At 48.0% G+C, this 16,706-nt stretch overlaps 1 protein-coding gene across 4 annotated transcripts in view; it reads right to left on the bottom strand.

Moving 5' to 3' along the window:
- Positions 1-16,706, bottom strand: part of ETS1 (ETS proto-oncogene 1, transcription factor) — a 132,970-nt gene that overhangs the window by 62,411 nt on the left and 53,853 nt on the right. The window contains exon 1 of one of the 4 annotated variants that reach the window (XM_006111160.3): positions 13,640-14,095. The exons of the other annotated variants lie outside the window; for them this stretch is intronic. Within the exon in view, the coding sequence (XP_006111222.1) occupies positions 13,640-13,721 (82 nt within the window). The 5' untranslated portion in view covers positions 13,722-14,095. Of the gene's footprint in view, positions 1-13,639; positions 14,096-16,706 lie in introns of those variants that run through there. 4 annotated transcript variants of the gene reach the window in all.

Here is a 16,706-nt window from a genome sequence, read left to right as displayed (position 1 = left end):
CGAAAACCAAACATTTGGAGGGTTCCATTTCTAAAATGTTGACCAAAACAACACATTTCCCCCTAACCTGTTCATCAGAGTCAAGAACCCATTTTTCGATAGCTCTAGTTATTGTACCAAGCCAATCACCATCTAGAGTTTCCAGCTGCCACTGTGCTACACTTTAGCCACCTTTTCTTTAGCCACTCCCACCTTCGTGTCACCAAGAGACAGAGAATCCAGCTCTGCCTTCCTCAAATCCACAGCCCTTGACCATGCAGTCTGCATCAACTCTTGTAAATTGCAAGTAATGTAGGGCCTATGACACACAGTTGAATGAGTCAGATTCCAGCCAGGAGAGCACAGTGGTGCACATACAAATTAACTGTTAATTATAGTGCCTTGCATGCTTGATAAGTGGTCCCATGGATGCTAAAACTGTCTCCCTGATAACGACAAAGGGTTTAGCTAGAGAAGATTTTAATGCTGTTGATCTCAGGAACTTTCAATTCAGCTGTCAAGGACAATACCAATAACAGCAAATATGGGTGGTGACGGAGCATTTAAAAATAAGAATTTAAGATGCCAATTAAAGGAAACTTTGCCCATCCACAGGGTAGGAAATGGGCACAGAGATGCGACATCAGAAGTAAGTCAGGAAGGGCAAAGGCAGCGTCTATAACTGCACCACACTGGACAGGAGAGAGTGGAAGGTTAAGGTATTGAGATTAAGCCCAATAACTGGAGATCAGCACCTCTGGGTCTATACAGTGACTTTGCACAATGACCTTGGATAAGTCTATGTGCCTCAGTTTCCCCACTCAGTTTCCCCATAGAAGTGCAGTAATGATTCCTTGTCTCATGGAACCTCAGGTTAATAGAGCACTTGCAGACCCTATGATAGGGTGCATAGTTCAATTCTGGCCTTTATCTAGCAGATCCTAACACCAAAACTCTCACTGAATGCAATTTACTGCAGAATTAGGCTTTAAGAGTGAAAAGTCTTGGCCCGTTGCTGCAGGGGACAGGTTCTATCACCCCACTTTCACTTGTTTGTCCTCACTTTACTAATTCATGCTCAGAGAGAAAAGGGGGGGCGAGACAGGCTACTGAAAGGCTAAAATTAGCTGGAGAGACTTGCCGAAGCATATTAGGACTAGGTCTATATGCACACTCCGGCTATGTCTGCACTGCCCCCGTTTTGTGCAAAAAATATGCAAATGAGGCAAAGCATGGAGTATCGCCATGCCTCATTTGCATAATTAAAGAGGCTCCATTTTTGCTCAAGAGGCTTTTGCGCAAGAGCCATTCTTCCACTTTTTTTTCAGGAAGAACGGCTCTTGCACAAGAGGGAGGTTTTGCACAAAAACCAGAGCCTCATTAATTATGCAAATGAGCCATGGCAATATTCCATGCTTCGCCTCATTTGCCTATGTTTTGTGCAAAATGGGGGCAGTGTAGACATAGCCTCCATGTATATCAGACACTCCTTAGAAACATGACCTTGGTGCAAATATGTTACATGAGAATTGGAGGCAGGAAGGGGGGAGCTATGTGGATTTTGGCCAGCATCTGGGTTCTCTTATTCAAACCCAAATTCAAACCTACATTGCCCTTTGGGAAAGTGCGCCGACATATATGATCCATGTGGAGCCCCCTGCAGGCCCTCCCGATTAGAGAATATATTTCATTCCTTAACATGCCTGGCAGAGGCTGGGCACTGGCGGGACAAGCCCAAGGTGCTCCCATCAATATCCACCGTATGGCCATCTACTCCCTTTGCAATCAATGTATAGGGAGAGATGCAGGCTCCAATTCCAAAAGCAAGTATACACCAGCTTGCCACCCCGCCATGACACACTGAATGGGGCACAGACACAAGCTTCCTCCCTGTGAACCAAGCCGAGGTGAGCTGTGTGCCCAGCCAGTAAACAGCCTCTGCATGTGCGTGCGTACTCTTCCTTCGGACAGCACAGCGTGTCCGGTGACTAAGAGCTCTACCTCTGCAGGGCCGGCGGGAGTGATGTAGTGGTTGGAATGCGGGACTGATAGTCCCGACGCCTGGGTTCTGATCCCTGACTCTGCTGCTGACCCTGCTTCAGGCAAATCACTGTGTCTCCTGCCTCAGTTTCTCTATCTGTTATGTGGAGCCAGGCTTGCAGATTTTAGGACTGTGGATCCTCAGAAACTATAATTGCAGGGGAAAAATCAAGCTATTGCCACAGCACCAGAATATACTGGCACAGGTCCAGGTAGCGCCCTAGCTAAGACCAAGGAGGAAAGGGGGCCAGTGCTAAACCTACTCCATCCTCAGCAGGAAGAATGATGGGTGAACCCTGAAGGCCTCCTGAGAAGCAGAGTGGTGGGGAGGGAAGACAAGACACAGGGGGGGTGTATCCCTCTGTCGACATTTTTTGTGGTTTACAGAATCTTTCGAAAAAGGCTTCTGTTTCCGAAAGAACCATGTCGAGATTGCGGTTTCAATGTCAAAATAGCACTTTTTCAAAAGACCACCATGACTCGATTATGCAAATGAAGTGCGGGAAATTCAAATTCCGGCTTCATTTGCAATATCGATGTGCCTAATTTACATCCCTCTGTCATCAGAGGGATCTAAATGAAGGTTTACAGGAGCTTTCGAAAAAGCACCCCGTTTTCGAAAGACCCGTGTCTAGACTGCAGTTTCAATTTCGAAATAGCGCTTTTACGAAAGAGCGCCATTACGTGATTATTCAAATGGAGCGTAGGATATTTAAATCCCCACTTCATTTGCACTTTTGAAGTGCTTCATTTACATCCCTCTGCTGACAGAGGGATGTAGCCTAGACAGAGCCTAAAGGAAAGGGAACAGAGATCCAACATTTTGCCCTGCAAAGGCCAGAGTGGGTAACTCTGTCCTGTGCCAAGAGAATACTGGAGGAAAGAGATACACATAGGGGAAGGAGGCTGTGGGGAGGCCAGAGAGCTTGGGGGGGGCATCTGTATATTGAGAATAAACCTCCAAACTTGGGCACATCTGCTAGGTCCCAAGGCTCCGAAGCTCTGCTTGCTATGGCAGCCATGTTTTAAATGAGCTAAGAGCCAGAAAGTGCACAAACGACTTTGCCTCACCTGCATGTCCAAACTCTTAAGGCACAGTTGTTGCCTACAAAAGTTTGCACAGTATGAAATTTGAACGATGAGGAAAAAAACACACCCCTCCCACCTCCTGAGCCAAATGCTCTCAGAATGTGGGGGAGGGGTGATCAAGATAAGAATTTGGGGTCTATCAGTTGTTTAAACAAAATCCTCCTCGGCGTCCGCTTTTATTTTCGTCCATCTCTCTGGGCCAGACTGTGAACTTTGTATTCCCGCTGGGGAGCAGTTATTCACTCGAGGACAGCGATCGTGTTCAAGTGTCGGTGGAGTTGGGCTCCAAGTTCTCACCGTTTGTTTGCAAACACAGCCAGTCACAACCACAACAATAAAATCAATGTGGATTTGCACCAGCTGACACAGGTATAAACACAGCCATGAGGCAATCCCAAATGCATCATTTCACGCAGGACAGCAAAAACATCTCCCTTAGTATTCAACAATAACATACAGCGGGTATTGTCCGGAGCCGTGGACTCAGACCACAGTTATGTGTTAAGCAGAGCCAGAAATATATGCTAGAAAGATCCAGCAAGAAATTTGGTTTCATTAGAACTCAAGCAATCCCCCGAAATTCCACTGCACCTGGGAAAAATGTAGGCGCTTGCTAAAGAATCAATAAATATTTATTGTTTCACCAGCAATATTATGACTGTGGATGTAAGCATGGCCCGAGGCCAGCAAAACTGGAGTCTTCTTGGCCAGCGCCACAGACACATTTCTCTCTGCATCTATTTGGAAGATTATAAACTGCACAATGAAAAAAAAAACGCACAGGGCAGAGAGCAGCTTAGTCACGGAATAGGAATAAAGGGGCTGAGAGCCAAATCCCGAGTGGTTCGGGGAACCCGTGTAGTCCTACTGGCTTCAGCAGAGCTTTGCTGATTTGCACCTAGAGAGGATCTGTTGCCCTACCAAGCGCAAACACGCCCTGTTAGAAATCTGGAGCATTAGGCCCTGGTTCTGTCACTGGATCCGAGTGAACAGCATCCTGCATCCAAGAGTCAGGGTTCCACAAAGCTCACTGAGGGACAGGACCTTAAAAAGGAAGCGGGTGATAATAATACGACTCAATCAATAGGTAAAACTCCCCTTGGCTTCAATGGGCACAGGAAGGAGCCAAACTTCCCTCCCCCTCTTTTGGGCCCAGCCTGCTCAGAAGCAGACATGAAAAACAACCCAGCGTGGGATAGGGTTGCCAGATGGTTTCAACAAAAATACTGGACACACTTGACATGACATCACAATCGACATGACATCTTATTTAGAAAATACCAGGAATTTATATCTTCTCATTCATATTTTCTCAATTTGTTTCCTGAAGAGAAAGCTCAAATACTGGACTGTCCAGTTCAAAACCAGACACCTGGCAATCCTATGGTGGGATGACCTGTTCCTGTCTCTAACTCCCATTCCCCCCCACCCACCCACCAAAAAAGGCTCATGTTAAGGACCATCACTGACATGCAGCCACTTCTGGGGTGGGGGAAGCAGACAACTGGCCCAGAGCACACTGCGGCAACAATTGGAGAGGTGGAAAATGTAGTATAATGAGGTGTGGCCAATCCCCTTACGAAAGGACCATGAGATCTGTAATATTGATGACGGGCAGGGAGGAGCTCAGCTTTCAAGGCCTTGCCACAAAAAGCTAAACACAATAAACGCCACCCGAGAATAAGAGCCTACTACTATGGGCGGCTGGAGGAGTTCTTTCTCTTGCTCAAGTGGCTGAGGGCTATGCTGCGGGCTCATGGTTTAACCCCTGCTGGTGACCAGGTAGAAATTCAGCACATCTGGAATTCCAACTGGCTAGCTTAGACCAATGAATGGCTAGAATGCCTCTGGGCCCTGGTCTGCACTAAGGCTTTATTTCAAAATAACCCCCCTTAGGTCAAATTAATAAGCGGAGCATCCACACGACCAAGCCCGTTACTTTGAAAAAACAGACTGATTATTTCAAAATAATAACTCCTGCTTTCCACAGGGAATAACACTTATTTTGAAATAGTTATTTCGAAATAACAGTCGTGTGGATGCTCCGGTGCTGCTATTTCAAAATAACTACTCCCCTGTGTCATTCAAACTAATTACTTCCCAGGATTCCCTGAGGCTCTAAGCTGAGGTAGTGTGTCCACATTCACGGAGCCTGCCTCAGACTACTTTTGAGGCTTCCCCATAGTGAGGACACGCTATTTTGATTTTGTTAAATCAGGAGTTAAGTCTATTTAAGTCATTTCAAAATAGTTTCCTAGTGTAGACGTGCCTGGGAGAACTCACACCTATAGTTTAAAGTCAGGGAGGTTTGGCAAACCTTAGCCCCATAAGCCACCTCCCCGCAGTTCAGTAGGCCAGAATATCCTTTCTTTAAACTAGACCTCTGCCCACTATGGCAGCAACTGAGGAAGTTAAATAAAAGAAACATAAAAATCCAGGCAAAGTGGTGAAGGGGAAAAAACAGTTTCCTCTCCCACCAACCCTGAGACTGAATCTTAGCCCTTCAGCAGCATCTAACCCACTGAGAAATGAAGGCACTGCCAGTGTGACGTTAGTTAGAAAACTCTGCTTATTTTTAAAAAAGGGAACGTTCTGACTCAGCGCACACCTGCTCGCTGCATAGCTGCTCACAGTGAGAGAACTGCTGGAAGAACACAAGGGATCTTCCCTTCTGTCTCCAGCAGCGGAGCTATCAGCTGAAGTTCTGTATCGCTGAAGGTCAATGGGACCAGTGTTCCCTGTAAGCTGTGGGCTTGTGTGGCTCAGTAGAGACTGAAATACTATGCAGCTGATTAGCAGAACACGCACAGCCAGGTTTCTTGTTTCTATTGCACGTTCACACATTTCCCAATGAACATACCAACATTTATTCTGCACCTGGAGGGAAAAGATTAGAGGGAACATTGAACGGGACCCTGGGTTTGTCTTTCAGATCCCAGGTGCAGAGCTGAAAGTCTGAAAATGGGAAGGGAGGTCATCACACTCCAGACCTGGAGGAAGGGTGATCTAATGGTTAGTGCACTAGTGGTGCTCTTGGGAGATTGAGGTTCAATTTGCTGCTCTGCTACAGACTCCCTTTGTGAACTTGGGCAAATCACTTAGGCCCAGATCCTCAAAGATATTTAGGTGCCTGTCCCCACTGAAATCTTTAATTCTAAATACCTTTAAAGAACTGGGGTGCAGCCACTTTGTGCCTCAGTTTCCCCTCTGTAAAATGAGGGTAACAGCACTGCCCTACCTCATAGAGGCGTTGTGAAGACAAATCCATTAGAGACCAGGAAGTGCTCAGATACTGAAGCAATGGGGGGGGGGGTACATATATAAATATCTAGAAACATACCCGTGGGGCTAGATGGTAACTTAACTATCTATCCTGACTAATGGCTGATGGAGTCTGTTCACTGATACTGGTGCAAGCTGGAATGGACCCCAAAGCAACTACAAGTCTGGAATATCCTTCTGCCTTAGCCAGTCACAAGTGATTCTGTTTTCAGGTGTAATGACTATTCAGTCGTCGTCTTGCATGATACCACTGTGGAGACTCTCATCCTCTCATGTAGCACAGCAGTTCATCCAGGCAGTCTCCTCACCCCTCTCAATTTCATTGAGCGGAGAGAGGGAAATAGCCTGCCATAATAACCCTGCATCTAGTTAAATAAGTTATTTGAACTGCTGGGCAATACAGAGGGGAACCTTTTAAAAATATATGGGGCCTTGGTTTGGTGATCGTTTTAATCCCATGACAGATTTGCCCCATCACCTGGAATTCAGGCAAGAGGGTTTTCCTCTTGGACCGGTGAGACAAAGACCTCAGTGTTTTACAGATGTATCCAGTGCACACGAGAGCATCTTACCTCCTGTAATATATTTGTCTCGCTACCCTTGAGAATTGGTTTGTACAAACCCTAACCACGGAGCTGTCAGCTCAGAGTGACAGAGAGTCTTTTACAGAAGCATTTCTTTAGTTAGTTTCCTTGTAAATATCAGTCTACTCTGCTCCAGACAGGGAGCGTGCAAACCCCAGCTACTTTGCTGAGCAGCCTCCAGCAGTCAGCTATCAGTGTGCAATGCTGGATGGCATGAAACTTGACTGCAAACTCTCTCTCTGGAGAGCTGAAAAACAAAAGACTAAACATGTCACTTTATAAGGTTTATGCCTCTAAGTTTCCTTTGAAAACCTGGGCCCAAGTCCTGTCATGTTTCCAGTCCCAAAACCATAAGAGTTAAACCTAATGCTAGGTAGCCTTTTGTGTACAATAGTTAAATACTTCACTTGTACCATGTGCTGCTCCAAACCACCAGAGACAATTTATAATCAGTACTAAATTATTATTACTGATTAATCCAAGCCACCACACTTGGCTGCTACATATTTGCACAGTACCATAAGGAGACAATTTGCAATGCACTCCCGGAGCTAATGCCGTCCCCTGCCAATCATTTGCAAATGCTAACATCCATGTGTACTTTTATTTGTGGCAGTGTTGCCTAGTAGGTAGTGCATTGGCTTCGCCATCAGAAGACCCAAGTTCTAAACTTGGCTCTGCTGTTTGACCTCAGGACAGCCACTTCTAGCTCATCTCATTTGGGATCTTTAGGCACCGTTATAATATAAATAACTGGGAACTGCACCCTCTGCTTGCTGCGCTTGCCTACCCCTCTCCCTCTGGCCGTTTTCACTTTGCTGAGAGAGCCTGAAGACGTGATTATGTCGTTCTGGCTACATCTACACTGACAATTTTTAAGGCAGAAAATATGCTAATGATGGACTCATTTGCATGAGTTGCAATCTCATTTGCAAATTCTGCTGATCCGTTTTTGCGCAAGAACAAGCAGTTTGGACGTTTCCTTTTTGTGCAAAGCCCACTTTTTGCGCAAGATCCTTGTGCCTCAAAAAAGGAGGTATACCGATCTTGCGCAAAAACAGGCTTTGGCGCAAAAAGGAAACATCCACACTGCTTGTTTTTACACAAAAACCCCTTGCGCAAAAATGGATTGGAAGGAAATATGCAAATGAGAGCACAACTCATGTAAATGAGTCCCTCATTAGCATACTGTCTGCTGCAAAAAATGGCAGTATAGATGTCGTTTCTGTCGCCCGGCAGGAACATTCTGTCGCCCTCCAGGAAAAACTTTTTTATACAGAGAGAAATCATACCAAGGTCTAGTAAGGAAAATGTCATAGAATAAGTAGAAGCAAAGAGTCTGTGGCGGCGCTTCCTCTCTGGCAGCTGCATTTGGGTGCTGGTGATCAGTACCGTGCTTAGAGAGAAAGATAGTGTAGGTAGAAAAGTCTTGTAAAATCAACAGGGAAAAAAAGGAATATATGACAGGGACCCAAGACTGATTTTGTTGGCACCCTGTGGGAAAAGAAAACTGGCTCCCCTCCCTAAAGGGAGCACCCACTCTTCCCTTCCTCCCATCCACCCAACCCCCTGGCACCTATCTGAGCAATTCCTTTCCCCCAAAAGACACTCCCTGTTCTGCAGCAGGTGCTGTTAGTTCCCAGGTTCTGCTGCAGTGAAGGAAATGTCCTAGCAGCTTACAGTGCTTAGGATTTGGGGAGTCATGCAAGACCTGACAGTGCACTGCTGGATCAGAACCAATCACCTGGCCCCTCATGCTCCCTTCCCCCTCCCCCACACCTTCTAGTTCGGTAGGAGTGGGAAGTCAATGGAAAAAATTCTGCAGCCCTAAAGAGCAATTCGGGATCAGCTTTCTTCTGAGTCACTACAGCAATGCCAGTGTTCCTCCACTTAGGCTAAGCAGGGGTTTCCCCTTGAATGAGGCTGCCCTACAGATTCACCTGTCACCTCAGAGGTCCCGTGTTTGGGGAGGTATTCCTGTTACACTTGCTAGAGGAAGCAGGATAAATGTTGCAGTTTACAAGGGAGCAAGGATGGTCTTGTAGGCACCAGGCCAGCCCTCACTGTTTCTATTCCTAGCCCTGCCCCAGATTCACCACGCCAGTCACTTTCCCCATGCTGTTTCCCACCTGCATTCAGAGTGCTAAACTCCAATCCCAGGTGTTCAGCTTTTAAAAGAACTTTTAGATCCTGCTAGGGAAGGCACTCAAGGCATGCAAAGCATCCATGCACTCATACCAGGATTTCCTTCATTTGGAAAGCCCCCAGATAACTTGGCTTAAGTCATTAGATTGCTTGTGCCGGTGGAGAATTAAGCAACTTGATGCATCTTGGCTCTGTGTCCAAATGCTGGTGATCAGAACCCCCCTCACACGGTAACACTGAATTACACAAAAGTTTTCCACTTCCCCTTTCCTAGCAGTAATCAAGTTGGTGAAATCTTGCTTCAGAACCTGAGTGTCTGTCATCCCAACCCTATAAACCAGGCGAAGGGCTCTCCTGGATAAAAATCTATCACCAAGATGCCACCTGGGTGTGATCCAGTAGAAATAATGAGCATATTCCCACACAGTGTTTGTTGCACTGCCCACAAAGGGCCGGATTCTTCCTCTGGTGTATTCAGGAGTAAGACCGCTTAGCACAATGGTGTTACACCCAGGTCATATTAGGAAAAGCAGGAGAATCAGGCTACAATTTCTCTCTCCCCATTTAATGTTCTATTGTCTTGCTGCTCAGTTACCAGTGGAAAACCCCAAGGGCAACAAGTCATAGAGTTCATCAGCGAGAAACTTACTACAGTCCTCGCTCAGCACTTCAGAGTCCCATTACATGTCCCCAACTTTCAGGGAGGGCTGCCAAGCTGCTTTTTACTCTAACCACAGAGGCCAGGGCAGCTTTACAGAGCTGCAGCCAAAAGAGGGATTTACCTCAGGCAGAGTTTACCAATTTCAATATTCAATCACTTTTATTTTTCTTTAATACCTGGCGAGTTGGATGCCATCTTTTACAGAGCAGCTGGCAAACGACACCCTGCCAATTACACCCTGCAGACTGCTTAGGGCTTTGGCATGTAACCAAACCAAATCATGTATTAAATTATTACACTAATAACCCAACTAAAATGCCACATCAACCTATCTATCTGGGTTCCCATATAGATGTCCATCACCCTGGTAACTGAGTCCTCAACTTCTCATCTCACACACCCACACTGGCAACAAGAGCACTGGATCACACTTTGGAAAGTTTTTACAACTTTGCACCCTTTGGTCCAAGGCAACCTAATCTTTACTTTTAAACCTTCAGGGTGTGCCGCATGTCCCATCTAAGGACGGTTGAACAGGGCATGAGTGGATGGGAGCTGGATTTTATTCCAGGGGCAGAGGAAGAGAATGGGAGGGGTGTGAAGAGCTTTCCCTGGCTATCAGCCCAGCTGAGGCACCTTCATTGTTCTACAGGAGCATCAGGCACCTGGCATATTCAACACTGTTGGTGCACTGAAATAAATGAATTCTCACTGCATACAATGAAGCCAGCAGATAACAGTGTGACTCACAGAAGGCAAAAACAAGGGAGCATCAGGAAGACTAGACGGGTCGGAGACTGACACAAGGCAACAGAATCTTTCACCTTGTTCCGCAGTGACCAAAAATGGCACCATTGGCAGCACTGGCATGTTCGCTGGCCTACTGGAAAGGAGTTGCTGCTCTCTGTCCATTCCTAGTGAGACACGCGTCCATATCCCAAAACACTGCCAAAGGATGGAACACTGAACCATCTAAGCATGGGGGAGTCTAATATTCTATGGACCGAACACCATCAGCTTCAGCAACAACTGTCCACACTCGCCTCATGCTCTTGACAGTCCTCAAACTACATGAAGAAACACTTCAACTTTTCTTTCAAAACGTTAAGGGGGAAATGGGGTTAAGCCACCTAATTGACAACACTGACTTTGGCTCACAAGCATAGTACAACCACCCAAACAGAAGCAACGGGAACGGCACGCGATAGGAAGTCGTCTCATTTTTTAGTGTTCTTCCAGCCACAAGTTTGAACTTCAGGTCAACTTTTTAAAAATGCCTGCAGTCCTCCACTACGTGGGAAGAATCAGGTTAAAACTTTCATGGGCTTGTTAACATACGGAAAAGAAACTCAGCTTATTAGGACCAATGGTTGTCTCTCCAACCAGCACCAGGCAACCAGAGCAGGGTAGAATTATGCCCACCCTACTCCCATGGAACTCCATCAATCCCAAATCCACTGAATGGCTGGAACAGAGCAGACTTGTGCCCCACATGGTGAAGACACCTGGCCCTTACCGGCTGGTGCCAAGAGATGTTTAAATGTTAACGGATGCCTTAGTATGAATACAGGCAAAATAAATCCCCCATCTTGCTCCCAGACCTGCCATACAAATGTCCCCAGTAACTACAGACACTTCTGTGATTCATATCTCCCAGCCTTTACCTTGCAAAGTGACTGTATCCCTTACATATGAGGATTGTTTTTGTTTAACGGTCTCCCAAACAGAGCCTGTAGAAATAGGTATAAATAGCTAACAATTTCAAAAGTGACTCAAGACCAGATTTTTTAAATGTTTGCAGGCACCTAAAGACGCGGATAGGGGGTTTTCAAAAGAGGGCCAAATCAGTTGAAGTTAGGCACCAAATCCACTTCACTTTTGAATATCACACTAGATGCTTCTCTGCATCTTTCAATGTTTAAATATGTTTGCACTCCTAAGTGTTTAATTCCTATTGGCTTGAAAACTGTACACAGTATCCCAACATTACAGGGCCTGTATCCCAACATTACAGTACTGGCCTGATTGCCAGAGGTGCCAAGTATCTGCAAACTTTCACTGAAGTTGCCTTTGAAAAATCAGGCTGCATATACATCTAGGTATTGCATATGGATAGGTGCCCGGTAAATACATTATTACACTTGTATGTGATGTTGTGCAACCTATGCATGTATCGATTTACTGTAGCTATCTGCAGGCAAGCTGGTCTGATATCAGTTTGTAGTTTTATCTCTGCACGCTAACCACAAAACAATGCGCTGGCCCCCTGCATTTTTACTGTCAGCTGTCACTTCTTTTCCCACATGCAGCCTGAAAACACGTCAACTGGCAGGAACAGAGCCCAGACTGGATTTCCTAGAAACTCGATAATTGACCAAGAAATGCAGAACTCTCCAACGGGTTTATTTATTTATTACGCTGGAACCCTATTATGGCCAGAAATGCCAATTTCAATCATCAGAAGATCTTGCCACTGCAGAGTGGAGCAATGGAGCTGCGCTTAACCCCGGCTTGAACCTAGATGGAAAAGTTTTCACGACAGGCCCTTTCGTGATTCAAGACCTGCACTCTCCCCCCAGCTAAAGGTGAAATGGAAGTTGCTTCATTGTTGAGGGACAGAGGAGCCAGTTAAATGAGGTTAAAATGAGAACAGCAACCCTTATTATTGCAGAGGCTGAACTCTTAGTGTTAACCACAGAGAGCAGTCGCTAAATGTATATCTGGTAACAACAAACACATAGCAACAGGTTACTGAAATTGCTGTCATGATAACATCAGTACCCCCTCCCACCCCAGAACCTGTCCAGGGAAAGGCAGCACCTGCAATGCTCTCTGGTTTAGTTTCTGAACATGGCCTACATGCAACGCATGGGATTTGATGGCCACAAGATATTTCCAGGATCTTTCATGAGCCACTTAGAGCTGTTTCAGTAAGACAAGTTTCTCTCATATTGGAGGAGGGAGAGAGGTCGTACCTCTGTGTAAAAGTGATCAAAGCTTCCCCTCCATCAAACCTCCCCCTCTAGAGTCAGATCCTTGTCCCTTGCTAAGTAGCCAGCTAGAGAAGGGACAACCACGTGAGAGCAGCCTTCATGTAGGCAATAAAACAGCCTTAAAACGGATCCAAGATCAGAGCATTTTGCCTTCCCTAAAGGCATTCCTCGACTCCTTGGTGTACAGGGAATTCGGACGGAGGGAGGGGAAAGGAAGAGGTGGCCTGCAGCAGATCCCATTACAATAAAAGTTGTGGGGGGGGGGGGAGAAGAAGGGGGGTGGTTACCATTTCAGCCCACACATTTTGCAGAACTCGCAAGGCAAATATTTTACCCCCCTCTCCCACCCACTAAAAGAACAGCTGCAAAAATAAACTGCACCGAGAGGAAAGAGTCTCATGAACCCCTGGGGGAGAAGGAGCGTAGAACCTGGTCAAACAGAACCCAATGGGGCTGCAAAGCATCCCACGCCCCCCAGCCAACCCTCCTCCTAAGCCAGAGACCAGCAGCAGCTCCAGGCAACACTTCTCCCTCTGTGACCGCCTTCCCACCGCTCCTTCAGCGTCCCCGGGGAGGCGACCCATCTCCCAGCACAGCTCCAGCCGTGTTAGGAACCGCAGGTCCCAGATGGCTGAGCAAAGGAGCCAGCAGTGAAATGTACTTAGTGTCCCCCGGTGAGCACAGACCTAAGGCACCAGCAGTGAAATTGACTAACCGGAGCCAGGGTCAGAGCGCACAGCCCAGCCCCACAGATCACGGCTCCCAACCCCTCAGCGCAAGGCTCCGAGCGTGAAACTTACCCCCCTCCCTTCCCACAGACGCGCCCGGTCCTGAGGGGGCGGGGAGGCAGCCGCCGGCAAGCTTACCCGGGGAAGGGAAGAAATCTACATCCACCTTCTCGGTTTTGATGATGGTCAGGGTGGGTTTCAGGTCCACGGCCGCCTTCATGGCTCGCTCCCTGCTTGCCTCGGGTGTGTTTTACAATAGTCCCTGCCGGGGAGTCGTGGGGGGAGGAGAGGCTGCTGCCTGGGTTCCCGGTGCCCCCTGCTGGGAACGGTCCCGTGCGCCCCTGCCTGGCTGGCGCAAAGTTGGCTCTTGGAGAAGAAGGGGGCGCGTCTCTCCTCCCCTCCCTCCTTCCCCGGTCCCACGCTCAGCCTGGCCCGTCTCCTCCTCCTCGGCCCGCCGGGCTCGGTAGCTCGCCTTGCTCTCCCTTCCGCACTCCCTCGCTCTCTTATTCTTCTAGGGCGGATCTTCTCACAGGCGCCGCAGCTGAGCCCCCCTCCCCGCCAGCCCAGAGAGCAGCGGTTGGGGTGAGGAGCTGCAGGGAAGGGGAGGGAGATGGGCCGGGCTCAGCTACAGTGACAGCGGCCAGGGGAGGGACCCGGCTGCCTCCGCCCAGCCGGCCTCAGCGGGCTTCAAAAGACCAGAGTAGCGCGCACGGGTCCGGGCGCTTTGGGAAGGGCAGGGCGCACCAGCCTTCCCAAACTGGCCCACCCAGCGGATGCGGGAGAAGGGCCCGCTGTGGGGGGAAAGGTCCCATGTTGCAGGTAAAGTCCAGGGTCCCATAGGGAGAGTCGAGAGGGGAAACTCCCATGCCTGGCCCATTGGGGTGCATGGGGAGACGACCCCCTGTCCAATCCATACAGTGGGAAAGAAAGCCCCATTCCACTTCCCAGCTGGGGCTGGAGTGGAAGGTCCCAGGAAAGGAGTCTTAACAGAGCTGCTCCCCACTAAGATGCTACAGAACTTACTCTGAAACCTGGGGAGAACTGATCAGAGAATGAGCAGCTAAACCATCCTATCCACAGCACTCTCCATGACAAACCATGGGTCTTTTCTAGGCGGGATGGATACAAATAAGCAGATTGGGGAGGGATGGCCCACAATGTGGTCTCAGCTGCCCACACAGAGCTTGATTAATGATTTCAGTGGGCTATGGTTCAGGCCCAGCAACTAGATAACTGGCCTTCATACAGACTTCTGCCACCCAGAGCTGGGCACACCTAAAAACGGAACTGAAAGACATGTATTTGTATTAAAAACAGTTATGGGGATCTTTGATTAGGACGCTCTGAGAAAACACAACTTGTCATGGCAGGCTACCCCTCCCCCCATCCCGTCCCAGGAGACATTGTTGATGATCCAATATGACTTCTTGTTGAATCCAAGGTAACAGCATTCCTCCTGCAGTTTCAGCAAAATATGGTCCCCCTCAATTCCTCTCCTGAACTGTCAGAGTTGCTGTACGCTGTTACATAGCTAGATGCACTCCACACCAGAAGTGGCTGCATTCATAGAATCTCCTGAGTATGAATGCACTTCTCTGAACATACATGCCATGTGCAGACTCTATGTGGGAGGGGGGAGATTATATGTATGCTGGGGTTTGTTTATGTGTGATAAGGAGGGGAGAGAAAGGAAAGAAGAGAGAATCATTGTGTGTGTGCACATGCGTGCATACATGCGGGGGCTTGCATGCATGGGATGGCTGGAAGTTATCCAGCACAGCCCTAGTTTGCATAACTGGTTTGTAAAGGGGCTTGAAAGGTGCTATAAAAGATGTGAGATCAATATCATGCCAGGGTGTCGTGAGCTTAACTGAAGAGAGGAATCTCGGTTTTCACATAAAGTATGTTTTATGGGTAGCAAAAACTTCAGACCACAAACGGCAGCGCAAGAAGGGAGCTTATGACTCAGAGATGTCAATTTACCGGTAGAAGTGTAAGAAGACCAAAACAAATGGCCTTAGCAACCTGCCGTTGTGGTTCTCTCACTCAAAAGCGAACAGTCGCTGTTCTACTCGGAGAGGGAGATTGGGTCACGTTACTCAGAAACGGGCTGAACTGTACACTCCAGAGCAGAACGCCATCGATGCTTAAAGTGCCTGATTTCGGAGCCAAATTGGTTGCTCTCACCTTTTCTAGACAATAGAGACAGCCGTGCAAACAGATGTAAGAATCAGACTAGACTAGACTCACTTCCAAAACTTGCCTATGTCCAGAAGCAAATACTAACTTTGGGGCTCCGGCTATTTGGAGTTGGCCTTAGGGGTAGTTTTACCATTCACCTACAGCACATTTCTAGAAGGAAGAGCTGGGTGGCTTATGAGGCAGTGGGGTTGAGTGACCAGGATACAGAGTTGGGAGTCAGGGGCTTGATTCTTACTAATGGCCACATTTCCCAAGGTATTTAGGTGCCAAAAATGCAGCTAGGCACAGAACACTGAGATAAATTTGGCTCCTGAGTCCTGATGAAAGTCAATTAAACTTACAGGCTAGAACCACAAAAAGCACCACTCAACCCCTCCCCCTCCTCAACTGCTCCCCAATCCCATAGGCACCTACGTTACCATTGCTCTTAAGTTTCTGCTGGTAGAGTGCTCTGGGCACTTAGCTTCCATCCATGGGCATGTGCAAAACTGCCTGTGTTCAGATGCCACTGAGCTGTTTGGCAGCCCACTTCATGCCGAAGCCTTAGCACAGGGGTGGGAAACCTCAGGCCCGGGGGCCGGATGCAGCCCCCAGCTTGCCTGGATCCAGCCCCTGAGGCTCAGGGATCCCCCCCACATTGGGGCACTGGTGCTGGTGCTCCAGCACCCCTGCAATCTACCCACACACAAAATCTACTAGCCTGAGCCCCCCCCCTAGGCCCTGGTATGCCAGGGGAATGTGAGGAGTATCTTTCTCCTTCTCTGTCAGGGGCTTCTCCAGCTGATTTTTCTCTGTGTAAGTGGTCCTTGACTCAAAAAAAGCCCCCCCCCCCCACAGGATTCTCCTCCTAGCCAGTCCTAGGGGCTTGATGCAGTAGCACGCCTACCCGATCCTAATAAGGGTTCAGCACTGACTTGCCCACACCCCTTTGCAGATCTAGCCCCAGGTGTGTAACCCAGTTCTCTGCTTTTCACAATCTTACTAGGCATCCATCTACAGCTGT

Source organism: Pelodiscus sinensis, chromosome 25, assembly GCF_052426305.1.
Source record: "Pelodiscus sinensis isolate ZL-2025 chromosome 25, ASM5242630v1, whole genome shotgun sequence".
Classification (NCBI taxonomy): Eukaryota; Metazoa; Chordata; order Testudines; family Trionychidae; genus Pelodiscus; species Pelodiscus sinensis.
Note: the sequence above shows the minus strand (reverse complement) of the source record. Positions and strands in the feature narration are given on the sequence as shown.